Source organism: Elgaria multicarinata, chromosome 15, assembly GCF_023053635.1.
Source record: "Elgaria multicarinata webbii isolate HBS135686 ecotype San Diego chromosome 15, rElgMul1.1.pri, whole genome shotgun sequence".
NCBI lineage: Eukaryota > Metazoa > Chordata > Lepidosauria > Squamata > Anguidae > Elgaria > Elgaria multicarinata.
In genome coordinates, this window is record NC_086185.1 from 15488102 (window position 1) to 15514760 (window position 26659).

At 49.8% G+C, this 26659-nt stretch overlaps 1 protein-coding gene across 5 annotated transcripts; it reads right to left on the reverse strand.

Moving 5' to 3' along the window:
• Positions 1–831: 831 nt before the first annotated feature.
• CSTF2 (cleavage stimulation factor subunit 2) lies at positions 832–26635 on the reverse strand. Of its 5 annotated transcripts, XM_063142115.1 has the most exons (17): positions 26535–26635; positions 20866–20944; positions 19213–19382; positions 18948–19084; positions 17965–18084; positions 17673–17840; positions 15622–15745; positions 15391–15435; positions 15157–15198; positions 13022–13081; positions 10059–10200; positions 8158–8312; positions 4874–5036; positions 4507–4738; positions 3588–3713; positions 1903–2039; positions 832–1053 (listed from the first exon to the last, which is right to left on the reverse strand). In XM_063142115.1, exons 1-16 carry the CDS (start codon positions 26590–26592, stop codon positions 1917–1919), a joined length of 1944 nt encoding a protein of 647 aa, XP_062998185.1. In that variant the 5' UTR covers positions 26593–26635; the 3' UTR covers positions 832–1053; positions 1903–1916. The 5 variants fall into 5 exon arrangements, with proteins under 5 accessions (XP_062998185.1, XP_062998181.1, XP_062998182.1 ...); XM_063142111.1 differs by having other exon boundaries at positions 4507–5036; XM_063142112.1 differs by lacking the exon at positions 15157–15198 and having other exon boundaries at positions 4507–5036.
• Positions 26636–26659: the final 24 nt, after the last annotated feature.

Genomic DNA, 26659 nt, shown 5'->3' on the forward strand with positions numbered 1-26659 from the left:
GCGGTTCTCAACCTGTGGGTCGCGACCCCTTTGGGGGTCGAACGACCCTTTCACAGGGGTCTCCTAAGACCATCGGAAAACACATATTTCCGATAGTCATTTATTTGTAATTAGAAATAAATATTTTACAATATATAATTACATATTGTTTTTGTGATTAATCACTATGCTTTAAGTATGTTCAATTTGTAACAATGAAAATACATCCTGCATATCAGATATTTACATTACGATTCATAACAGTAGCAAAATTACAGTTATGAAGTAGCAACGAAAATAATTTTATGGTTGGGGGTCACAACGTGAGGAACTGTATTAAAGGGTCGCGGCATTAGGAAGGTTGAGAACCACTGTGCTAGATAGTGGTTGGCACCTGGACTGACGAAGAATCAAATATACCGCCAATGTTGTCCTGCCATTCTCCTGGACCTCCTTATAGGTTGTGCATCCTCTGCACAAGAGCTGGAGGGTGTCAAGATGTCCTGCTGGCCTGCTTCAAGGCCTCCCTTTGGTGCCTGGCTGGCCACCGTGGGGGCAGAATGCAGGATTAGATAAGCCTTCGGTCTGACGGAGTTTTGCTTTCCCCTTATGCCTTTAAACTCCCCACAAAGTGAATTAAGAGTCCTAGTCCGTGTCTGAGCTTCTTATCTGTAGTAGCTTTTGCCTTTGGCAAGCACAGGAGAATTTTGATCTGAAGTCATTTTTAAAAAGGAAATGTAAATGGCGGAAAGGAATGATCCTGGGAACCTAAACTCAACGTTGTCCTGAAAGATAGGAGGGAAGAGAATGGGGCGCGGTGGTGTAATGTATATTTACGCCAAGCGGTATGGGTTTACTCAAATCCAGGACAAAGTTTTATTTGAAACACTAGGAGGTAAACAAAATGAGGGGAGAATGAAATGAACAATTTTGGGGTGGGTGGGGGAGGGCAAGTCCTGCCCTCGCTGCTGCTGTTGTGGCTCAGACAAGGAGAGGGCATGTAAGCTGCCTTCAGTGCTATCTCCAACAAGAGGCTGGATTCCTTCAAGGGGTCATGGGGGAAGGGGTCCAAGCCTAAAAGAAATAAAGAGGACAGTGTTAAGGAAAGAGGTGGAATCCCCTGTTCCCCACCCGCACCCCTTGCAGAAAACAAACTAAATGGGGATCTCAAACATGCCCTCTATGTGGGGCAGCCTTTGAAGACGGTTCGGAAGCTGCAGCTTGTGCAAAATGCAGCGGCCAGATTGATAACTGGAACAAGGAGGTTTGAACATATAACATCGATTCCGGCCCGCTTGCATTGGCTGCCTGTACGTTTCCGAACCCAATTCAAGGTGCTGGTTTTAACCTATAAAGCCCTACATGGCTTGGGACCGCAATACCTGATGGAACGCCTCTCCCGACGTGAACCTACCCATACACTACGCTCAGCATCTAAGGTCCTCCTCCGGGTGTCTACCTCAAGGGAAGCTCGGAGAATGGCAACCAGGGAGAGGGCCTTTTCAGTGGTGGCCCCCCAATTGTGGAATGATCTCCCCGACGAGGCTTGCCTGGCACCAACACTGTTATCTTTTTGGCGCCAGGTCAAGACTTTTCTCTTCTCCCAGGCATTTAACAGCATTTAACAATGCTAAGTTTGTTTGTTTTTAACGGACCCCAGAACTGTTGTTTTTTTAAATGGATACTGTTGTTTTTATGTTTCGGATGGTTTTAAATTTTGTATACTTTTTAATGTTCACTGTTTTTAACTTTTGTAAACCGCCCAGAGAGCTTCAGCTATGGGGTGGTATATAAATGTAATAAATAAATAATAAATAAATAAATAAACAGAAGCAAACATCTCCCCCACCCCACAAGATGCACCACGGAAGATCTGCTGCCGTTCTGCAGGGCCCGGGGCAATGCCACCCGCTAGCCTCTCACCCGAAGAATGCAGATCAAGGGGCACCGGTGGACTTCTGTATTTGCTCTTTCAGGATCAGAATGCTCTGCCTTTGCTCCGGAGGCAACATGGCGATCTGGTCTGCTGTCAGCTGGAGGACCTGCATGATGAGGGCAGCCTAGGGAGAGATGGGAGAAAGAAAATTGTCACGCACATGCTTGACAAAGGAATGGTTCACTGTGTAGAACGCCCAATGCTCCTGAACATCTCTCCTCTCCTCCCCTCTGGAGGTTTCAGAGGCTTTCTCTCCCCTTCAAATGCTTCTAGTTTCGTCTCTCCTTCTGCTCTCTGCAGACCCAGAATGCTAACAAGTGTGTGTGTATTTCCTTCCTTGTGTAAATGGCAGCCATCAAGGCCCCATTTATGCAAGGTAAGAGCATAAGAGTCCCCTCTGTATCAGGACTAATTTGATCCATGGTAAGAGGTGGATACCCAGTTAGCTGGGGGAAAGGTAATCATGGCCGGGGAAGGCAACGGCAAACCACCCCGCTATAAGGCCTGCCAAGAAAACGTCAGCGAAAGCTGGCGTCCCTCCAAGAGTCAGTAATGACTCAGTGCTTGCACGAGAGTTTCCTCTCCTTTCCTAAGAGGTGAATAGTATTAACCACAGCTGGGGTTGAATGGAATTAGGGATGGATGAACTCTGTCGGACGCTCACCAAGACGCTGCTCCCGCCACGCAAGCTTCAACGAGGCTGTGAGGCCGTCCACCCTGGTCCGGAGCCTCCACTGCTGCACACAATGGAGGTTCCGGAAATTGTGTATTTCCTTCCTTGCATAAATGGCAGCCATCAAGGCCCCACTTATGCAAGGTGAGAACATAAGCAGTGCCCGGCTGGATCAGACCAAGGGTCCATCTAGTCCAGCACTCTGCTCACACAGTGGCCAACCAGCCGTAGGCCAGGGACCCACAAGCAGGACACTGGTGCAACAGCACCCTCCCACCCATGTTCCCCAGCAACTGGCGCGTATAGGCTTGATTAAAGGCATGAACGCTCCATGAACCAGGGCGGACAGCTGCCTGGCGTTTGTTGAGCCGCAGGGCACTCGAAGAGGGGGCCTGTGGACTTGAGCTGGATCCGGGAGGGGAGGGGCAGATGCGGGGGAGTCCGCTGGACACAGCTGGGCACCCACAACATCCCTAACTGGAACACGCTCGCTGAAACCAGTAGGGAAAATCTTGTTCCTCTTATATCCAGTTTCATTTAAGAATTCATACCCTGCCTAGTCCCACACTGAGGTCAGCTAACAATCCGAACAGCACAATGAAAATAGCCACAGAAAAAAAGCAAGAGTAAAAATGATCACTGGAATAATCACAAATAACCAAATCACACAATATCAGGCTGGCTGGCTACATGCTAAAACGTAACTCAAAAGGACACCCGAAGCACATTCTCCTGAAATGCCAAGGCGGCGGATGCTCTACTGCACCCCAGGTTAAGTCACCATCACAGGAAAAACCTTGGTCCTACTCCCTTCACACAGCCCTCCCCCACCCGGTGCCCTCCAGATGGGTGGGACTGCAATTCCCATCATTCCCAGCCATCATGGCCAAGGCCGGAATAGCAGGCCAACACATCTGGAGAGCATCAGGCTGGGGGAGGCTGCTCTAACCGAAGGGACTCGAAGAGGGTCCCGCCAGTGAGCGGCCGTGTTTTCCTTACCTTTTCGTGATCCTGGGGTGTCACCTGGTTCTGGCCAGGGCTGAACCCCCCCGGCTGGGCCGCCGCTTGCACGTTTGCTCCCGGGATGCCTCCGGCCTGCATTGCTGCCCCGGGCATATTCGGGACCTGCGGACCCAAAGAGAGATCTGTCCAGAGGCACGGCCCTCGCCCCTGTCGTGCAGGTGCAACTGTCAACGGGCAAAGAGCTCCAAAGACCACGAGCTGCACGGCCCCTGAACATGCAAGGCCCTGAGGGCCGTGCTGGGCCTGCACGTGCACGAGCTCACCCACCAGCCCGAGCTTTCTCTTGCTAGCACAGGGAAGTCGGGGGTGAGCGGGTGGGTGCGTGGGAGGGGGAAGCTACAGGGGTGAGCGGGTGGAATCTGCCTGGAAGAGATGCATAAGGGGAGGCGCCTGTTGCCCCAGCACCTGCAGAGCAATTTGCTAAACTCCAACCAATTTCATTCCTGACCACGGGGTAAAATCAAAACAGGCAGCCCTCCTGCCCTTCGCTCCACCCTGGGTCTTTCCTAGCCCATGACTTGGAAAGGGCAAGCTGGTTCCTGACTGGGAAAAGCTCGGCAGAGTTTCAGGGAGTGGAGGCAAAAGAGCGCCCGAGGACAATGAAGCTTCCACAGGCTCTGACTGGACGGAGTCAGTGGGAACGACTGCCCATCCCGCTGGGCTCTGGCCTTTGTAGTGGGAAGACGCCAGGGGTGCCTTGAGTGCATTGGCCGTTTTCTTGCAGACCCTCGTCCAAGCGTTTTAAGCCGCCCCGCTCCAGGCATGTCGATCCCTCCCAAGAGCCAAGCAGGATCGTCACGCGAGACCCAGCGGGGCTCTGCCAATGCCAGCATCAAGGATTTGTCTTGGGACCCCGTTTAGTGACAAAGCCATCGCGAAGAGGAGTCCTACATACCTGACGAGGCCCCTGTGGGCCCGCTGCTCCCATGGTAAGAGGCCCGGGGCCTTGAATTCCCCCACTCATTGGACCCCTTGGGCTGGGGCCGGGGCCCCTCGGCTCCATGCCTCGAGATTCCATGCCTCGGGGTTCCATGCCTCTCGTGTCCATGCCCCTGGGTGGCTCCATTCCTCTGGGCGGTTCCATTCCTCTGGGTGGCTCCATTCCTCTGGGCTCCATGCCCCTGGGCGGTTCCATGCCCCTGGGCGGTTCCATGCCCCTGGGCGGCTCCATGCCCCTGGGCGGCTCCATGCCCCTGGGCGGCTCCATCCCTCTGGACTCCATGCCCCTGGGCGGCTCCATCCCACGAGTTTCCATCCCTCTGGGCTCCATCCCTCTGTTATCCATGCCTCGCGGCTCCATGCCCCTGGCATCCATCCCTCTGGGCTCCATCCCTCTGTTATCCATGCCTCGCGGCTCCATGCCCCTGGCATCCATCACTCTAGGCTCCATGCCTCTGTTATCCATGCCTCTTGGATCTCTTCCAGCTGCATTGATGACAAACCAAACTTAGCAACAGTCTTATTACAGCCTTCTGTAATCTGGTGCCCTCCAGAGGTGGTGGACTGCAACTCCCAGAATAGCTGGCTGGGGGATTCTGGGAGTTGCAGTCCAACACCTCTGGAGAGGACCAGGTTGGGGAAAGTTGGTCTCTTCTATGGTTGGAGAAGCACAACTGGAAGTTATCTTACCGAGATCATGCAAGGAGCTTCGGATTGGTCCCTGGGCCTCCTACACCCAAGGCTGCTTCCCCCTATCCCCTGATTCTGCTTTCCTTAATTACCAGTGCATTGAATTTGTGTGCTTTCACCCTGAACCTGACAACTGGATTTGGGTAGGATATGCAACCTTTGGGACAAAGACTGGCACAGAGGTAAGAAGAGGAATCAGGTAGGTGAAGGGAAACGCTGTCAACCGTTTAGCACCTCAACTCAGGAATAAGCTGTCTACATATTCTGTCTTCGGCTTCGATCCCATCCCGTATTCCTTTAGGTCTACTTTTAAGAAGAGAAGCTGCTCTGGGGGCAGGGGCCCGATGGCTTATTTTTCCAAAATAATTACGGTGCACTTTTAGCCACAATGGGCACGATCCAGCCACAGCTCAGCCCTTTTAAGTCCCAGTTGTTTCAATGATTTGAAATGATGTGCTCAACTTTGCCGCAGAAACCAAAGGGGTCTTCTAATGGGCTTTATTCTTGGGCTGGACTAGCTCATGTATAAATAAACTATGTGTGCGCATAAAAGCTTTTTAAGTGAAGCTTTTAGTGTTTTAGACAAAAGCTGCTCGCAATAGCTCTCTGTGTGCAGTGACACATTGGGCTGGTTTGCACATAACACGAAGCCAGGATTTAGCTTTACATTAGTTACCCTGATCAAGCCCAAGCAAATCCTCAGACTCATGGGTTTCCTCTTGCCTCTTGTTTGGGGTATTTTGGCTCCATTCTCTAGCCTTTGGTCCCTCCCACCACTGGAACGCAGTCCCCAAAGTGCTTATCCAAAATGGAAATTGGGCCTCGGGCTGAAAGTTGTTCTGCACTCTGATGTAGTTCATAGAATCATAGAACAGTAGAGATGGAAGGGGCCTATAAGGCCATCAAGTCCAACCCCCTGCTCAATGCAGGAATCCACCCTAAAGCATCCCTGACAGATGGTTGTCCAGCTGCCTCTTGAAGGCCTCTAGTGTGGGAGAGCCCACAACCTCCCTAGGTAACTGGTTCCATTGTCATACTGCTCTAACAGACAGGAAGTTTTTCCTGATTTCCAGCCGGAATCTGGCTTCCTGTAACTTGAGCCTGTTATTCCGTGTCCTGCACTCTGGGATGATCGAGAAGAGATCCTGGCCCTCCTCTGTGTGACAACCTTTTAAATATTTGAAGAGTGCTATCATGTCTCCCCTCAATCTTCTCTTACCCAGGCTAAACATGCCCAGTTGTTTCTGGGCCTTGCTAGACCCTGCCGGATAAGCTGGCAGGGAGATGGCGCGCTAACTTTAGCGCGCGCCGCCCCGCCTCCTAGACAGCCAACGCGCAGGGACTGCGGAAGCTCTGTAGCGTCGGCCATTTTTTTGTTGTTGTTAAAGGGGCCACGTGCGCCCCGAAGACTCCGGAGAAGGTAGGTCGTTTTTTTTTTTTAATTAAGCCCCCCCATCCGCTCCTGATCCCTTCCCATGCCTCCTGCCCACTCTTTCCCTGCCCTCCCTCCCTGTCCCCTGTGTCGCCCTCCGCCATCCTGTGTCGCCCTCCGCCATCCCCCTCTCCTGCTGGTCTGGCCTTCCCCCCCACCCCCCGGCCTGATGGGCACAGCGCTCGTATGAGCGCTGAGCCCAGTCCGTGGCTTTTCCCGGCTACTCGCGAGTAAGCGAGTAGCCACAAAAAGCCACGGACCTTGCTAGACGTTCCGCAGTCCCGACTTCGCTTATGGCGCATTAAGGGAGGTCTGAGTACGGCTTGACCCCGGATTCCCCTGTGCGTCATCTGGACGCACTGTAGGGAAACTGGGCCTCAAAGCGCGCTAAGGCCTCGTCTAGCAAGGCCCTCAGTCTCTCATCACAGGGCTTTATTTCCAGACCTCTGATCATCCTGGTTGCCCTCCTCTGAACACGCTCTAGCTTGTCTGCGTCCTTCTTGAATTGAGGAGCCCAGAACTGGATGCAACACCTCTACGTAGTATTTTTAATCCATTTAGGTTTGTTACTATTAGCATAACAAACAAGAACATTTTCACCTTGTCCTGGGTATACTCTCTTCCAAGTGGAGTCTTTATTTAATCTGACATCCAGAGAAGTTGCTAATCCGCTAAAACCTTATAATAGACAATGACAGGAGTAATAACAGGAATAATAGAGTTATTCCCTTTTCTAGGGGGAACTTTTACATCTTTTTGTAAATGTTTGGTGTGGATTATGCATAATATTATAGCTAGGCTAGCTTCACTGTATTTGCTGAGTTTAGGCAAAGTAACGGGGACTTAAATATTGGCTTATATCATCTGGGTTTTAGTGACTTCATAGGCTTGATTTTGTGTATGCTTGTAGCCTATATGGTTCCTTAGTTGGTGAAGTTCTTTGAATGTTGAATGCAGCCATTGCAGTAGGCTGTATGAAAGGAGAGGGGAGAGAGAGAGGAGAAACACAGCCACGCCAGCAGCACCACTGAAAGGCTACTTAGCTTTTTCCTCTTCTCTTCCCACCCCTTTTCCCTTGTGTGCTGTGCTGGGAGGGACAGAGTTGCTTCACGGATCGCCTGTCAACTGCTCTGGGAAACTTTTTGCTTCATGAGGAGTGGGGGGGGGGAGGAATACTTCAAATGCATACATACTTTTGCTTTCGGAGAAGGGTACGATTTGATGCTATATTATAATTTTGTTTTAAATATGCTACACTCCTTATCTAAAATTATTGTTTCTTGCTATCGCACAGTCATTTTGTGTGTGTGCACAACAGGAGGGGGGGGGGGGGAAATCGGCGCTGTCGTTAACCTTAATTTCTTAAGTTCTCTTTTCGAAGACCAGTTTCCCTGGTGAACCACTTACTCTGTTGGGATTTATGCCCCTTGCATTAATAAATGTATCTTTTTTTCTTGTTTTGCTTAGCTTGATGCCATCTCTTACCTCGGCCATCCATCATGGGGCCCCGGGGTTCTCCCATCAAAGGCCTGGGTTCTCCCATCGGTCCGCCCCTCATTTCGTGGGGGGGCATCCCCCGGTTGTCATGGCCAGGCATATGGTGCATGGGGGGGCCCTGGTGGGGGGGGCCAAGGTAGCCTCTGCAGAAGGGGGTGGGAGATGGGGTGGGGGGAGAGGAAAAGATGTCAGGCCCCAGGTTGAAACCCACGTCACCCAGCAAATGAAAGGGCCTATCTGTGTCAGGACCTAACTTTTTTATTTATTTAAAACATTTCTTGGCTGCCTTTCAGGGCAAAAGCCCTCGCAAGATGGCTTACAGCATCAGAGCTGCAGGTGAGAGCTCCCATTACAGAACACTCCTCCGTGCAAAAAACAAAATGCTCTCTTCACTCAGAAGATCAGGGAGCAGGCGGAAGAGTTCTAGGCTAACCACCCACTCCACATGCTAGTCCTCTGTTTCGCTGGCAGGAGAGCGTCCAATTGCAAGCATTCGATTGCGGGAGTGCTTCTGCTTCTAGTCTAGTGGCACATCCAGGCACAGCTTTCCAGGAACTATCAGGGCTAGAACCAGGAGCCCTCTGCTCCGTTTGGGGCTGCTCCACGTGCAGAGGCACAGAACTGCGGTTTGAAGCATATTCCGGGACAATGAATGAGTTCGTGCTTTCGACTGGCCACGCTGGACCCTGGGCCCACCGAGCAGGGAGGGCAGCTTTAGAAATAAGCTCACAAAATCGACTCGCCTGCAAAAACGTTTATTGGTCTGCTGGGGCCTGGCAGTGGGGCTGGGAGGACTCTGTCCCTCTTGCCTTACAAGGAGCCCGTGGCGTTTCAATGCTGGGCGTGGAAGAGGGGTCTTGCCTCTCCTGGCAGCCCTCTTGGGGGCAGAGGAGGGTGCTCCACCGCACCTCCAGCAGCCTCATCGGTCATCTACGTGCCACCGATGGCTACAGGGCAAGAACCGAAATACAATGCTGAGGCGTTCCTGTTTGGGGTGGGCCTTTGCTTCCAGGCCTTCCTTAGCCTAATCAGCCACAGAGCTCCTCAATTCCTGGCTCTCCTCTACTAGCTGCTAATGGGTCAGACCAATATAAACTTCTCCTACTGACCTTCAAAGCTCTTCACGGTCTAGCTCCTGCCTATCTCTCCTCTCTCATCTCACACTATTGCCCCGCTCGTGCTCTCCGCTCCTCTGATGCCATGCTTCTTGCCTGCCCAAGGACCTCCACTTCCCTTACTCGGCTTCGTCCTTTTTCTTCTGCTGCCCCTTACGCCTGGAACGCTCTTCCAGAACACTTGAGAACTACAAACTCAATCACTGCTTTTAAAACTCAGCTAAAAACTTTTCTTTTCCCTATAGCCTTCAAATATTGAGTTTGTTCTGACTCTATACTGTTAGCTTCACCCTACCCGGTGCCTGTTTACACTTCCCTGTGCCTGTTTGCATTCTCCTTCCCTCTTTATTGTTTACTACAACTTATTAGATTGTAAGCCTATGCGGCAGGGTCTTGCTATTTACTGTGTTATCTGTACAGCACCATGTACATTGATGGTGCTATATAAATAAATAATAATAATAATAATAATAATAATAAGAGCACGTGAGCCTTCACTTGCAAGCCTGGTGGCAACAATCTAGAGACGTGGCTACAGCGTCTGAAATGCTGGGTGAGAACCAGGCCCCAAGAGGAACACAGATCACTAGAATGAAGCTGCAACCATGTTCCTGTAACAAACAGGGCAGGTGGGGATGGAGGAAGACACACCTTTGCTTCCTAAATATGTTTTTAAAATGTTTGCACACAGCCTGGGCCTACTGGGAGGAGCCTGTACCTCCCCCCAACACCCACCGGACACCAACTCCACAACCTCTCTTCTGTCCTGCCTACCTGGGCTCCACTTCTCCAGTGACTGAGAGCAAAGTCCCTCCACGTGGGTCATTCGGGGCGTCTCCCAGAAGGCCTCGAGGCGGTGGTCCGCTAGCTGGCATCGGCCCGCGTTGCATGGGCGCCCGTGGGTCTGGCATGGGCACTGTCAGGAAGGCAAAGAGAGGGCTGTGAGGATCTGGAGGTGGGGTGGGGGCGGGGGAACACCCTCTTAAGACTGATAGCTCATCAGCACTGGGGTGGAAATGCATCCCTTGTGGGCACCCACTTTACTCAAGAAGCAGCATAGGATAATAATAATAATAATAATAATAATTTATATAGTGCTTTCTAATGAAGCACTGTACATGAGATAAAATAGGTCAGGAGTTTACAAAAATGGAATAAAATACAATAATTCTAATAAAAGACCTTAACTGAAATTAAAAGAATATAACAATAAAAACTTTTTAAAAACCATATAAAATGTGTGGTGGCCATCTCAGGAACAGCCAACCAACCTCCTCTATTCAAAAAGAAAGGTTTTCAAACCTTTCTTGAACACCTCCAAACTCTCAGGCAACCACAGTGTTAGGGGGAGTGAATTCCATGGCTGAGGGCCAAGGTCCTGGAATGCACGATACCAGGACACTGTGATCCGTGAGGTACAATGGGTCAGGAGGGCCTGACCCATGGATCTGGTGGCCCGGCCCGGAACATACCAGGACAAAAAGGAGGAAAAGTAAGCTGGGTGGTGCAACTGAAGAGCCTTAAAGATCCTGAGCTCAGGATCTGGTTGGAATACCTTCCAGTATGAGAGAAGAGATTAACTCTGGTGCTATGAAGTATAATAAATCTTCACTGGTCTTGTCCGGGGAGTGGGGGGGAATTGTAGTTAAAAAAACTCAATGTTTTGGATACCAGGATCCTTCGTCAGGAGCTGATCCATAATATTCACTGTTGGGGACAATATTATTGTCGTTAATAGCAAAGTTAAACACGTTATCTGTGGAGCGTCCATGTCGAGAGCTCCGTTTGCTATCCAAAATGCTGCTATCCAAAATGCTGGTATCCGAAATGTTGCGTTTTTAACTACAATCCCCCCCCCCAACAATACCAATAAAGATTTATTATATTTCATAGCACCAGGGTGAATCTCTTCGCCTAGTTGTGCTTTTTCTCCCTTTTCCACACAGGCAATACTGGCTCCAGTGCTGCCCCCCTCCCCCTGGTGTGACACGATGGTCTGTTTGCTCAAAAGGCGGAATCAAGAGAGTCCCAAGACAGACATAGAAGGCAGGAGTTGAGGGAGCCTCTTACAAGATGTTCTGCACTTTAATGAGGAGGAGATAATACGCCTGTCGCAGCACTTCTGAAGGGCAACACACATAGATCGTAGCCATTTCAGAAAGCTACGGTGTACCTGTATCTGCACCCTACTTAACTGCATATCGCCTGGTTCAGACAACACGCCAAACCATGCTGCTTAACCACAAAATGGTTAAGGGAATGCACTGACCTTCCCTTAACCATTTTGTGGTTAAGCAGCATGGTTTAGCGTGTTGTCTGAACCAGGCCTATATGTTGTTGTGATTTATTAATTTAAATTCATGCTGCTCTTCCGGAAAGATTTTTAAGCAGGCATCCTGCATTCCGGTCAGCGATGTGGGACAGAAAATTTCCCATGAAAATGATTCCACCACCCCGCCATGATTATTAATTTTTTAATCAGAAAATGTTCCATTTCACAAATTCATTAGCAACAATGAATGGATGCCAATTGCAAATTCTAATATTAGGCAGGGTTGTCGATGAGTGCTTGTCAGTATATCACGCAGTTCTTTGGATTGCTGAATTTATTAGTGTGTTTTCAGTATCTCTGGTTTCCCCCTTAAATTTAAGCCATGTGTGGGATATAATGCTCTTGTGTTTAATTCCCCCCCTTAATATTCCAATTAAAAAATCTATACAATCTAACATTTAAATCACATTAAGGGTGGTTGAATTCCCACCCACCCCTCTAATATTTCAGGTCAAATATTTGTGGTGTGTTTGGACAAAAACAACAACCATGGAGTACTTTTTAAAAGCGTTGTTGTTTTCGACATCCAAATAAAACAAACACTCTAAATTAGATCACTCTCTAGGCAGTGGAGAGCAGAAAGTAGGTTTCCAGATCTTTTGGCCTGCAACTCCCAGCATTCCTGACCATTGGCCATGCAGGCAGAGGCTTCTGGGAGCTGAAGTCCAAAACATCTGGAGAGCTGCCTTCTGCTCACCTCTGTTCGAAAATACACCAATTAAAGAATTTCCCATCACTAATTTTGGAACCTTATTAATCATACAACACCAGCAGTGTACATGGCAGAGGGCGTAAAGAATCATATGCAAAAACAAACAAAATAACAACAAACTCAAACAAACAAAATAATTAAAAGAAAAGCCGGGGGGGGGCGGGGGGGAGGAAGACACAGGTCCCTGCCCAAAGGAGTCTACAATCTAAATGTTAACATTCAGGGATGGGGGGAGAACTGAAGAAATAGAGACGGGGAGAAGCAAGGCTTAAGAGGAAGCGGATATTCACAAATGGAATTAAACGTATTTAGGATTCACTTCAGAAGCTTTTGGCTTCGTAACGGTACCCAAGCACAAAAAAACTCGTGAGATGCAGCCTGGATCTTGGCTGACACCAGCAAGAGGAGACCAGAAGGTCATAAATGACCCTGTTCAGATCTGCTGTGAAGCGCCTCCTCCCTGCGGTGCCGGTCAGTCCTTCTAGCCACAGGCAATTCCTGAACACAAGAAAGGATTCCTCCCTCGCAACCCTCCCCCTCCAGTCTTCTAAGTTCCTGTCTGAAAAGCATTCCTTCTGCTCCATTCTCCAACTTACAGAGCCTTTCAGCCCTAAGTTATGGGTGGTGGGTGGTGGGTCGCACACCCCGCGCTGATCGCAAGGGGCGAGAGGAGCCAACCGCAGCTATAGGTACCTTGAACTCGCTCAATAGAGGCAGGCCTGGCAGGTCCCACGGGAGAGAGCTGCAGGTTCCCTGACCGCGCAGCAGGAAGAGAGGGAGAAAGAGCCGTCACATCAATAGGAGACGCACTTGACTGACACACACACACACACACACACACACACACACACACACACACATGCATGGCTAGATCATCCCTTCTTTTGCCACATCTCTGGAGAGAAGCTTCCCTTTTCAATGAACAGCATAGACCTCTCCTCCAGAATATGTTGCTATCAACCTCAAAAGGGTTGAGGATTTTACCGGCACTTTATCTTGCTTTGCAGCACAATAAGCACTGGATCTTGGGTGGGGTGGGGTGGGGATACTGTATTTCTTTCAGACCGAAGGCCAAATCCCATTTCAGAAAAGCTCTCAGGGTGGGGCAAAAGGCGTGGAGCCAAAATACCCCAAACACCAGCATATTTTAGCTTAACGCTCTTATTGCCAGGCTCTCGGTTCCATTTTGGGGTGCAGTTCGAAGGGCTGGTTTTAATCCTACGAAGCCCTGAGTGGCACGGAACTGTGCTATGTGAAGGACCCGCCTCTGCTCCCATGTGAACCTGCCTGAGTAATTCTCTACTGAGGATCTTCTCCGGGTGACTCTTTCCCTTTGGGGGCAAGATGGGGAACCTCTTCGGACAGGGTCCTCTCTCTGGTGGCACCAAGACATCTGGAGGGTGCCAGGTTGGGCAAGGCTGCTGTGACCACTACACTGCACTGGGTTCCTATTTAAGCCATTTTAAGGAAGGGGTGAGCAGAATTCAGGCTTGCAGGGTCTTTTTAATTTTTTTTTTTACTAGAACCCTAAAATCCACCAACCAAAACCTGGTGCAAACAACTTACACATAGAATTAAAAGAGGGGAGGGCAACCTGTGGCCCTCCAGATGTTTGGGGTTACGACTCCCATCGTCACTCACCATTGGCTAAGCTGGCCAAGGCTAATGGGAGTTGTAGGCCAAAACATCTGGAGAGCCACAAGTCGCCCCCCCCCCCCCAATTAACCATTTCTGAGCCCAGGAAGTCGTTTTCAGTACCTGAACTCAGTGGAGCGCGCAGTCTTTCCACACACAAATCCACTCCTGGTTACCCCAAGCGTTCTGCATTTCAGCAGCATAATTTAGGACCGGGGTGGGAGGGCAGAAAGGGAGTCATTTTGTTGCTGCTATCGTTAAAGCGATTTGTTCGCTGATCTACGGCAAATCACCCAGAGATCTACCGGTAGGTCCGGATCTCCCTTTTGCTCACCGCTGTTTTAAGGAACATAGAGAGGAAAACACACACACACACACACCCCTCCCCAAACACAACACAACAATAGGATGGCTGCAATGTAGGGATACAGAAAACAGACCCGGGCTCCATACCTGATGTGCCTGGAGGCATTTGGGGGTATGAGAAGACAGACCCAAATGACGCCCCCCTCCCCAGTAATACAACTCACTAAGGCGCCAATCCTTAGCATAGTTTCTGGAGGACTCAGTGGGGCTTACCCCTGAGTAAGCATGCACAGAATTGGGTTGTGGGTCCCTCATTCTCAGCCAGTGTTTAGTGAGAATAAACACAGGCTAAGAGCAACACGGCAAATTGCCCCTGGGGACCAGACAGGAAAGAAATCTAAATAGACACTGACACATCTTTGATTACTTATGATGGCCATCAGCATCATGTCCTGCTCTTGCCAGCTTCCCAGGGCATCTGGCTGCCAGAGCCTTGAGGGGAGGGGGGGGGGAAATGGGGACTTTGGCCTGATCCAGCAAGCAAATCCTGAAGGTTTCCCACCTCCCCTCCTGGCCTTCCCCCGGGAAGAACTAGAGATGCATTTCAGTGCAACCAAGTGGAAGAACATGCAAGCAACATCTCCGGACACACGCTTCCTTGGCCTCCGTCACCAGAACAAAGCAAGCCCCTGTTACCTTGTGCGGAAATTCAAAAGGAAAGGAAAGGAAAGGAAAAGAAGAAAGCGCGTCTCAAAGGATGACGGCACCCTCTGCTGGCTAAAACTAAAGAAAGCAGGCGGAAAGCGGCTCAAGCGCTACCCCACCGGACCCTGGAGCCCAAAACGAAGGGTGTTCCGTCCCTGTTATCTGCAGTGCATGCAAAGTACCTGATGGAGCATGACTGGGGAAAGCCGCACTCTCATTGTCCACTAAGCGCAAAGAGAAACGGAGGGACAGAGTTACAGAGAGCCCCGGGAGAACTTCAGGCGCCGTTTGTTCCTTGTGGGGAGGGAGCCATTATTCCCTAAAGGGGGGGGGGGGGGCTCCCGCTCTCCGCCCCAGCGTGGGAAGTCTCCTGCGCCCCTTCTGTCTAACCGGAGACTGATGGCGATTTGCTTTACCTTGGCCGCGTTCCAAGAGCATCGGGCCACCGCCTGGCATGCCACCTGTGGAGGAAAAAGAGCCACGGTGACGTCTCTCTTTTACACGGGAGGCATCGGGGGGGTGGGTGGGGGTGGACAGGACCCAGGGGCTTTCCCAAGCCTTGGGTCGAGGTTCATGGCTGCCACATTCGGGGCAAGTGTTGGGCAAGGCGCACCCGAGTCGAGGCACACAGACGCTGACAAACTCACCTCCTGGAGCCAAGGGGCCGGGGCCAGGGCCGGGCACGGCGGTTGGCATCTGGCCCGGAGCTGGCACACCGCCTTGCATGGGCGGCTGCATCAGGGGAGGGGCTCCATTGACATGCATGCCCCCCTGCTCGGGGAAAGGAAGAAAGGAAGAGTCAGGGAGTGCGGCTCCGTACGAAAACCGTTGTGAAATCGCTGCACAAGGCTGGGGTCGAGGGGGGGGGGGGGCTGCGCCAGGCCTGTATCCCAGCAAAAGGCCTACTGGCAAGAACACCCACCCACCCACCCGAGTGGCTCTGCTCTTCATCATTGCAACCTGCTTGTTCACCTGCCTCTCGCTCTGGCTCAGACAATGGTGGCGTTGAGGAGAAGGAGCAGGAGAAGCCACGGCCTACTAGCTCTCTGCCTGCAAAGCAAGTTGTAGCAATGATGAGAGAGAGGCTGAGGGAGGAGGCCCATTGAGAGCGTCTCCTCCAAGGGCCCTGCAAAACCTGGAGCCGGCACACAGAAAACGAGAACATCAAGGAAAGGGTTTTTTAGGTTGGCTGTCTCCCTGATGTGCTAGTTTTCAGTCCACAGGAAAGGTTTTTGCACGGGGGGTCATTCAATCTTGCCAAACGCCAGCTGCAGTTCAAAGCAGTACAGACCACCCAGGCTGAGCTCTCCAGCAAGGGCCGACGTCTCAGCCAGCAGGAGAACTCGCCGCCCTTGTTCTGCAAGTCCCCCATTTCCTCCGCACAGAAACTTTCACAGGAACAAGTAAAACTTCCCCATGAAAATTAGCATGCAGCAGATCAGAGATGTGGGGCAGAAATTGTTCTAGTGCTTTAATTTTTCCACGGATTTTTTTTTTTCCTTTTCGTTAAGTTCAGACGCAACAGTAGATGCCGATTGCAAATGCAGCTTTAGGCAAATTTGGCAGTTTCAAAGTTGTAGATGAGCAGTTGTAAACATCAAGCACAGCTCCTTGGGTTGCTAACATTTATTAGGTCACAATCCCATGCATGTTTAGACAGAAAAAAGTTCAAAACCCAGCATTCGCCAACCAGCATAGCTGGCTGAGAAATATTAGGATGGGTAGGACTTTTTTTTTCTGTCTAAACATACATAGGATTGCACCCTGAGTTTCTCAACTGTTTTTCTAAATTTTAATACCTGCTCTTGACTTGAAATAATTACAAGGGAAATACGTGCTCTTGTCTTGAAACCGTTACAAGGGAAATACGTGCTCTTGTCTTGAAACCGTTACAAGGGAAATACGTGCTCTTGTCTTGAAACCGTTACAAGGGAAATACGTGCTCTTGTCTTGAAACCGTTACAAGGGAAATACGTGCTCTTGTCTTGAAACCGTTACAAGGGAAATACGTGCTCTTGTCTTGAAACCGTTACAAGGGAAATAGTGCTCTTGTCTCGAAATTGTTACAAGGGAAATACCTGCTCTTGTCTTGAAATTGTTACAAGGGAAATACCTGCTCTTGTCTTGAAATCGTTACAAGGGAAATACCTGCTCTTGTCTTGAAATTTTTACAAGAATTCCAATGCTAAAAGTGACCATGGAGAGAAGGGAAAGGTGGGGGTTTGGTGGCTAGGGAGAGGACAGGACTGGAGAGGCCGGATTATGAGCAATCCTCTGGATTTTCCAACCTCCTCCTTCCGCCCCACCCCCAAACCTCAGCTAAACAGCTGATCTAGCTGAAATGCACAGAAGGAGGTGTGCAGAGGTGAGGATCCCCTCCACAGCTCCTCCTGCTTTGTACTGGTCCAGAGGCTTATGGCCATCCTCATAGCATGGTGCCCTAAACAGCTTTATTATTTTCCTACCTACAGTAACTTATTAATCCATTGATGTACAAATATTTTGTATTTATTAACTTTATCATAAACTATCTAATTCAAATAACCAGCAAAGGGTTACGTTTTAAAATGTAAATAAATGGGAAGGGGTATATGCCTTGAACATCCAAGGATCATGATATAAACGGCGACTAGCAAACCCTTTCAAACTGGAACATGGAACAAGGGAAAAGTTTCAACCCCAGGCAACAGTTTCTTACGATTGGTTGTGGCTGGGAAGAAGGGACGTTGGGCTGGTTCATCTGTGCATTTGGACCGGGCCCAGGCCCAGGCCCAGGCCCTTGCCCAGGTCCAGGACCCTGCCCAGGCCCTGGTTGTGGGTTGCCCGGAATCAGAGATGGAACAGTGGTCTTGCGATGCAGAATTTTCTAGAGGGAGAAAAAAAAAAACAGCAGGGAGTTAAACGTGCCAAGAAGTTTCTGACCATGTAAAAGCACAGGGCTCTCCCCCTGCCCCAACCATGCCCCGAGGCAGGAAAGGGGGCAGGCCCACCAGAGCAATTTCTGGGTCGACGATCCGCATCACCACTTGGGCCTGCAACAGGGCGTAGGCAAGCTGAGGGTTCTGCAGCAGCATGCTCCGTGCCTCCTGCGGGCTGTTCTGGACACACAGCTGGAGAAAGAGAGAGAGAGAGAGATAGGAGGACTCACGTAAGAGCTCAGTGGTCACCTCCCAGCTTTTAGAGCAGGAATGGGCAACACACAGGCTACCTCCACCACCACCACCCCTGCCCTTTTTTGCAGCCTCTGCTGCCAGATTTGTTACTGAAATTTGGTGAGGTGGCAGCAAAAAGGCCGGGAGGTCACTCTGCAGCGTGCCTAGCCACCACGAAAAAGAAGGGAAGAAGAGGGACTCCTGCCACTTCTGCCTGCTAAGCTATTTGAACCTAGCTCTTGGTGCCGTCATGAGCTCATGGCAGCAGATCCCGGGGTCTCAAAACAGGGCCTTCTCAGCCAACCCATATAAGATCCTACAAATGGAAGAAGTGGGGATTGAGCCTGCAGTCTTACATGCATCCTCTCATGAAACCACTTCCGTGGGCTGGACAAAGTGAATGCGGACAACTCCAGCCTTGGAAACAAGCCCACAAAAGTTACTAGCACCTAAGCTAGTTAGGGCCCCCCACAGCTCCTAACTAGCCTGCTAAGAGGCCAGGGGCATGGTTCGCCAGGTCACCTGCAAAGGAAGAGAACCTTCTCCTCTGAAGCCAGCATGGTAGCCTCTTAGGAGGCTGGTAAAAATGAACGACCAAGCAGGCTGGCAGTTCTGTCTCTCCTCCATGAGCCTGCTTGGCTTCTGCACTGATGGCAAAGAAAGGGCATTTCCTCTTCTGTGGCTAGCACGGAAATCAAGCGGCCTGGCAGAAGCTGGACGGAGAGATCTATCCCTCCTCCACCAGCCCACTCGCTCACCTGCATAGAATTCTTGGTCGCCAGGTAAATTAACGAATACTCTCTGGCTTAATGTCCACTGACCTTCATCTGCTTCATCAGTTCAAACATTTGCTCAGGGGGGAGGCTGGCCACAGCCCTGCTGATGGACTCGGGGGCATCTTCAGGGTTCACGGGGTCTCCGTAGGGCGACTCGATGATGGGAGCACCAGTGCCCAGGCCTGACAGAGACGAGGGAGGAAGGACGTTAGGACCAGAGCGTTTTGCCTCAGCACACACAACGGCTCAGCAGCGGATCTCAGCCGCTGCCTTCTCCCCCGCCACCTTCTGCAAGGCCCTCAGACTCAACTCTTCAGCTCCTCTTTGTTCTTCTCACTGGCTGCGTTGTCCACACGCAGCGCCCTCCCGCTGAACTCCCGGCTGTTTAGGTTCCGCATGGCACTGAGCGCCGTTTCCTGGTCTTGATACTCGCAGAAGCCATAGCCCTTTGGTTTGCCCGTCTCTCTGTCGTACACCAGTCTGGTCGGCAGAGCACAGAAAACCACAGATGTCAGACAGAGGAAGACAACTGGAGGGGGGGGGGGGAGATGGCGGTTAGGCGAACAGGCTGTACTGCCCTACGTCAGAAGCTGCCTTATACCGGGTCAGACTAGATGTCCTCCTAGTCAAGTATTGTGTGCTCCAATGGTGCAGAACCTCATATAGTCCGAATTCCATATCAGAGAACCACTCAGGGATAATATTCCAGTACAGGGTGGGAATAAAGATAAAAAGAGGAGGCCAAAACAGCGGCATATTTTAGCTTAAAGCACTTACTGACAGCAACTATAATTTATTTTACTTATTGGTTATATTTATAGTCCACCTTTTTCCCTGCAAGCAACACGAGGTGGCTTACAAATTCCTCCTCCTCTCCATTTTTATCCTCACAACAACCCTGTAAGGTGGGTTAGGCTGAGTGTGACTGGCCCGAAGTCACCCGGGAGCTTCATGGCTGAATGGGGACCAGAACCCAGAACTCCCAAGTCCCAGTGCAAAGGTCTAACCGCTACACCCGCTGGCTCTCTAGACCGATTTCCCCCCTCCTTTTAGAATGGGGGGGGAAAACACACAAAAGCCAGGAAACCACTAAATGATTGGTGGGCAGGGAAAGGGTCTGGGGGCTAAGGGAAAGGGGAGGGGGCTGCTGGGGAAACCTAGAGGGCTAGCTCTGGCCCCGGGGCCTGAGGTCCTACACCCCTGACCTACATTGCATTGAAGAATAAGAAATAGCAGATCAAGCAGCATTTCCGATTAGGCCATGTTTTGCAGTCATGAGCTTGAGAGCCCTCTTAGGCTTTCTTGTTACTGTTAACCTGGTAAATTCTTTGAACTTTGGGCAGGGAAGGAGAGGGAGGCTTGTGAGAGGAGAGAAAGGCCCACCTCCTTTTCTCTCTCGTCTCCTGCACCCCTGTGCTCCTTCTGCTTTTTACTTCCCTGCTCCTTGGCAGGTGAGGCAACCTCCACAGTGAACCTCGCGCCTTAATGGGACGTTCAAAGCAACGGCCATGTTTGCACGTAACATGAAGCCAGGGTTTTGCATTATGAGCACCATCTCTTTTCCTCTAACCGACACACCTCGCTGGCCCTCTGGAAAAAGTCAGGAATCCACCAAATTATAGGGGGAGAACCTTCTAGGGGAACCCCCAAATTGAGACCTCAGGAGAGCTGGATTTGGCCCCTCGGCTTAAAGTTCTGTACCCTGGAATACTCTCGCAATGGCTGTCTAGGTGCTCAGGCAGAGGTCTTTCTCATCCCCTGCTGCCTGAGACTTTTAGCGAGGGATGCGGGAAATGCCAACCAGGATCTTCTGCATACAAAGCAGGTGTTCCGTTGTTCAGCTTAGATCCATCCCAAGGCCTTCTGAATCTTTCCCAAACCCTCGTGCCATCTTCACCCAATTTCTCCACCCTTCAGGATTAGGTCTCCCAATTCAGGAAACCGTAACAGGGGTGTTTCTCACCGGAAACTGACGACAGGTCCAACCTCTGAGAAAATGTCCTTTAGCTGCTCTTCTGTGGCTTCGTAGGGGATATTCCCCACTACAGGAGAGAGAGAGAGATGGGGTGGGGGGTGCAGGTCATCAGTACCAGCAGGCACAACTGGAATAAACTGAGCATCTTTTCAGTCACAGATTAAGACAGAATTATTCCACCAGGTATTTTGAAGCAGGAGATGGCTTCACTATTGGTTTTATTCTTGTGAATTTCAATTGTATTCATCTTACACTTGTCACCACTGTTTTATTGGATTTCTTAAAAAAGAAATAGCACAAATTACCTTGTGAACCTAGGTGGAAACATGACGGAGAAATACTGTTGACGATGATGGCAAAGTAAGGTGTCTTAAAATGATGAGGGGCAACAGAATGAGAACATGGACAGAAACCTTCAGCAATCAGAACTACTTCTTGCATGCTATTGTTTCAAGAGACTGGGAAGGGTCATTGCTCATTTCATTTCCCACACTGAAGCCTCTTGTAAGCACACGGTTTTGTATTCAAAACCAGCCTAGTCTCGACAGAAAGATGGGTCTGCAGTGAGCTCCCTGACAATATCAGCTTACTAGAACCAACAGAATGGCTTTGGAGACGGGGGACTCTCACGGGACAATGTTGTGCTTATTTACTCAAAACTAAGTTCCACTGTGTTCAGTGGGCCTTGTGCACAGCTTGCTTTTGATGGAGGCTTGGCTCTAGCCAGGAAGGACATCTATTGTGTCTGCTCCCTGCTCATTTCCCACTGTTTTGATTCGAAGCAGCAGGATAAGATAAGGGAACAGCTAGTGTAATGTCTCAGGTTTCAATATCCAGGATGAGGAGAGGCAGATTACAATCACTCCAGAGGCCAACGAAATATATATTTAACAGAATTTACTTTAAGAAGATTTAAGAAATACTAGTATGAACAAAACAATTAACATCACTATGAATCAACTCCATTCAACCCTTTTCTTTGACCGACAGTTCTCTTTCAAGTGCCAGTGTCAGGTTTCCTGGACCAGCAAGAGGTGTATCCCTATCCGCTGGTCTCTCTTGCATAGTTGCCCTCTTCAGTAAACTGCAGCCTGTCGCCTTCTTCTTCTTCTCACGCCCTTGTTCATTTCTTTCAGAACCTTTCAAACCTCTGCTCACATAAGCAATCACTCGTTCCTTGCCTTCTTGGTCCTGGGGCAGAACCGCCCCTAATCCCTTGTCGCTTGCATCAATATAAACTCTGAAGGGTGCATTGTAATCTGGATATGCTAATATTGGGGGTTGGACAAGAACGGATTTCAATTGATCAAAAGCAAATTGACATGCCCCACTCCACTCTAGTTTTTACCTTCCCAAGTTATTTTTGTGTCGTTCCCCCCCCCCCCCCAGCAATTCATGCAATGGCAAAGCGATCTGGGCAAAGTCTTTAATGAAACGCCAACAGTAGCCCACAAACCCAAGAAATCTCCTTACATCCTTCACGGTAAGAGGCCTTGGCCACTCCTAAATCCCTTGTATCTTTTCTAGGTCTGGTGCAATTCCTGTTGCAGACACTATGTGCCCCCTAATAGTTGACATTTTCTTTTAGAAAGTGGCACTTGGATGGTTTCATCTTCTCTTTAGTCAGTGGCTTTCTGAAAATGTCCTGCACCTCTTTTACACAAACTTGACAAATACTGATTTAAAAAACCCATATTTTCTGAGGCAATATGTAGTTTCACCTTCAGCTGATGTGGTAGGACAGGACCAGCCAGTGCTCCCAATGAACCTGAGGTGCACTGTAGAAGATGTGCTGCAGGATCTGTGGCTAAGTTTCCTCACCTCTGTAGGCAAGTTGATGAACATAGGTTTAAACAGTCATGTCTTATCCCTAGGAAACCTTGGGAAATTGTAGCTTGGTGTCAGGTATAGGTACAATCTTACTGTATTGTAGGACTGTACTGATACCTGACACTTGGTGTGCACGTGTCCAGGGTGGTGGCAGTGGTGTGTGATCAAGATCTCAAACAAAATTGTTAGAGCCTTCACACACTGTACTAGAATTCCTAGGATTTGGGGGAAAGAATTAGAACAATTAAACTGTAAAAAACCAGTATAAAATTTGTAGTGTAGACATACTCCCCACTATCTTTCTACTCACTCTCATTCTCTTTAAGCAGATGCTGGGATCTACAAGTATAATTCACCTTAAATCAGCCCATGACATACTAGTTGTTCTAGCAAATTCTTCCTCAACGTGGTGCTCTGCAGATGTGTTGGGACTACAACCATTATCATCCCCAGTCAGCACAGCCACATTGGGGAAGGCTATTTTAAACAATGCAACCTTCAAAGTAAGACTACAACATAAAACTGATGAATAGGAATTCATCAAGAGGCTCAATTCTATCTCTCACATCTTGAATTGGAAGAATATATCACAGTACACACATTAATTATCTTAACAATGTCTGCTCTATCATCAGCTGTATTGTGAATGGTCACTGTGAATAACGTAATTGTCACTGTCTGTGCTTTTTACATTTCCCTTCCTTCTGACGTCATTGTTTGCTTCTCCCCGAAACCCCCTCCCATATGAACATAAGAGCAGCCATGCTGGATCAGACCAAAGACCTACCTACGCCTACTCTCATTTGGATTACTGCAATGTGTTACACGTGGGGCTGCCTTTGAAAACGTTCCGGAAACTTCAGCTGGTACAAAACAGGGCAGCCCACCTACTGACAGGGACTGGCCGGCGAGACCACATCACGTCAGTCCTTTTACAACTTCAATGGCTGCCAGTCCAGGTCCGGGCCCAATTCAAAGTGCTGGTACTAACATTCAGAGCCCTAAACGGTTTGGGGTCAAGTTATTTGAAGGAACGCCTCCTCCCATATGTGCCTGCCCGGACCTTAAGATCATCCACAGGGGTCCTTCTCCGTGAGCCCCTGCCAAAGGAAGTGAGGCAGGTGGCTACGAGGAGGGCTTTCTCTGCTGTGGCACGAGCTCCCCAGAGGTTCGGCTGGCCCCTACACTGTATTCCTTCCGTCGCCAGCTGAAGACGTTTTTATTTTCTCAGTATTTTAACACCTATTAACTTAAATTTTAAACTTTGCTGTTTTAATTCCGTATTTTAACCTATATCAATTTTTGCTGTGTGGTTTTATCCTGGTTGTGCTTTTTATATTGTATTTTGTAGTTGTGTTTTTAGATTGTTGGTTGTTTTTATGCTCTTCATGATTTTAATTTTTGTGAACTGCCCAGAGAGCTTCGGCTATCGGGCGGTATAAAAATGTAATAAATAAATAAATAAATAAATAAATAAATAAATTCTGTCCCCACAGTGACTAACCAGCTGACCACAGAAAACCCACAGCACTTTCTGGTTGTGCTCTCCAGCACTGGTGTAAATAAGCATATTGCCTCAGGGTAGTATCTGAAGGTAGTTCTACATTTAGTAAACCCATTGTAATGAATGGGACTTACATCATTCATGAGCAGCTTAAGTTTCATTAATTTCAATGGGTCTACTCTACTGAGGGCTAACACTGGATACAAGAGGTAGCATATAGCCATCATAACTGGTAACCTTATTCTCTATGAATCTGTCTAATGCCCTTTTTAAAGTCATCTATGTTTAGCCATCACTACATCTTGCAGTAGCAAATACCATAGTTTAGCTTTGGTCTGTGGGAACAATCTTTTGTTTTATCTGTCCTCTAAAAGAAATAAAATCTTTTATCATATGTATATACAGCTGCAGGTCAGGGAAACACTTCATGCATTTGATGAAGAGGATTATAGCCCACAAATCTTTACACCATAATGCATTTATTAGGTCTTTAATGTGCAACAAGCCTCTTTGCTGTTTGGGGCTACAACAGATTCACACAGCAACTAGCCTGGAAATAATCTTAAAAACATCTTGCCATCTTGGCCCTGTGGGGAAGAAGAAGGACCGAGGGGACAGGAGCAGGCAGAAGTAACATCGGGGCCTGCTCCTGCTGGACTCTTCCCCCCCCCCCCCAGGGCAAACTGCCATCTTGGCCCTGTGGGGAAGAAGAAGGACCGAGGGGACTGGAGCAGGCAGAAGTAACATTGGGGCCTGCTCCTGCTGGACTCTTCCCTCCCCCCCCCAGGGCAAAGTACCATCTTGGCCCTGTGGGGAAGAAGAAGGACCGAGGGGACAGGAGCAGGCAGAAGTAACATCGGGGCCTGCTCCTGCTGGACTCTTCCCCCCCCCCCCCCACAGGGCAAACTGCCATCTTGGCCCTGTGGGGAAGAAGAAGGACCGAGGGGACAGGAGCAGGCAGAAGTAACATCGGGGCCTGCTCCTGCTGGACTCACTCTCTCTCTCTCTCTCTCTCTCTCTCTCTCTTTCTTTCTCTCTCCTCCCTCCCTCCCTCCCTCCTTGACTCCTTTTCCTTGTGTGTCATGTCTTTATTAGATTGTAAGCCTGAGGGCAGGGACTGTCTTTTTTCCTAAGTGTAAGCCGCTCCGAGAGCCTTTTTTGGCTGAGGAGCGGGGTATAAGTATGATAAATAAATAAATAAATAAATAAACATGAGAATAGCCATGCTGGATCAGACCAAGGATCCATCTAGTCCAGCAGTGCTCAACCAGTTACTCACAGGAAACCCACAAGCAAGCCATGAGTGTGATAGCACCCTCCCACCCAAGTTCCTGAGCTACTGGTGCACATAGGAATACTGCCTCTGATACTGAAGCCACCAGGATTTGCAGCCATTGATAGCCTTCTCCTCCAGGAATTGATCCAGCCCCTTTTAAAGCCACTCAAATTGGTGGCCATCACTACATCTTGTGGTAGTGACTTCCATAGTCTGCGCTGTGTGAAAAAGACCTTCCTTTTATTTGTCCTGAATCTCTCCCATCAGCTTCATGGGATGACCATTAGGTTATGGCATTTTGGAGAAGGGAGAAAAATATCTCCCTGTCTACTTTCATTTCATCCAAAACCATTCTTCCCTCCCCATCCCCCAATTCCACACATAAGGAGCCCCTCAGTAGGTGGAACACAACCGTTCTCACAAGGACTGGGCGTGAGAGACAGAAGTCAGTATGGGGGCGGGGGGGAAACACCTGACGTAGGATGACCCTATGAAAAGGAGGACAGGGCTCCTGCATCTTTAACAGTTTTATTGAAAAGGGAATTTCAGCAGGTGTCATTTGTATATATGATGAACCTGGTGAAATCCCCTCTTCATCACAACAGTTAAAGCTGCAGGAGCTATACTAGAGTGACCAGATTTAAAAGAGGGCAGGGCTCCTGCAGCTTTAACTGTTGTGAGGAAGAGGGAATTTCACCAGGTTCCCCATATATACAAATGACACCTGCTGAAATTCCCTTTTCAATACAACAGCTGTTAAAGATGCAGGAGCCCTGCCCTCCTTTTCATAGGGTCAGCCTACAGCCTGACGCTGCTGCCCCCCCCCCGAACCCCTACATCCCGCCTGGGCCTGCGGCGACCCAAAGGCCCGCGCGTTGCTTCCCTCAGAGAGCGCCAGGGCCAGAGCGGAGCCTCCACGGGGCTCAGGGAGGCGGCAGCGGGGGAGAAGCCGGAGGAGCCTGGGCTCCGCTCTTCCCGCGCCTCCTTCTACCGAGGTGAGGTGGGGTGGGCCGTAGGTGCACGCGGGGCGCCCCTCTTCCCCCTCACCGAACACGGAGCGCAGGGACCGGTCCACGGCGGGGTCCCGCACCGACAGCCCCGCCATCTTCCTCCTCCTCCTCCTCCTGCTGCTTTCTCTCACAGCCGCTTCGGCTACTCTTCCCTCCGGCTTC

Coding starts and splice junctions, on each gene's coding strand:
- CSTF2 (XM_063142111.1), bottom strand. CDS start 26,592: ATGGCGGGGCTGTCGGTGCGGGACCCCGCCGTGGACCGGTCCCTGCGC. Junction 15,746..17,672: donor CTTCCCAGCCACAACCAATC/GTAAGAAACTGT, acceptor TTCCCCGAGCAG/GGGGGCATGCATGTCAATGG. Junction 3,714..4,506: donor GCCCACAGGGGCCTCGTCAG/GTATGTAGGACT, acceptor TTGGGTCCGCAG/GTCCCGAATATGCCCGGGGC.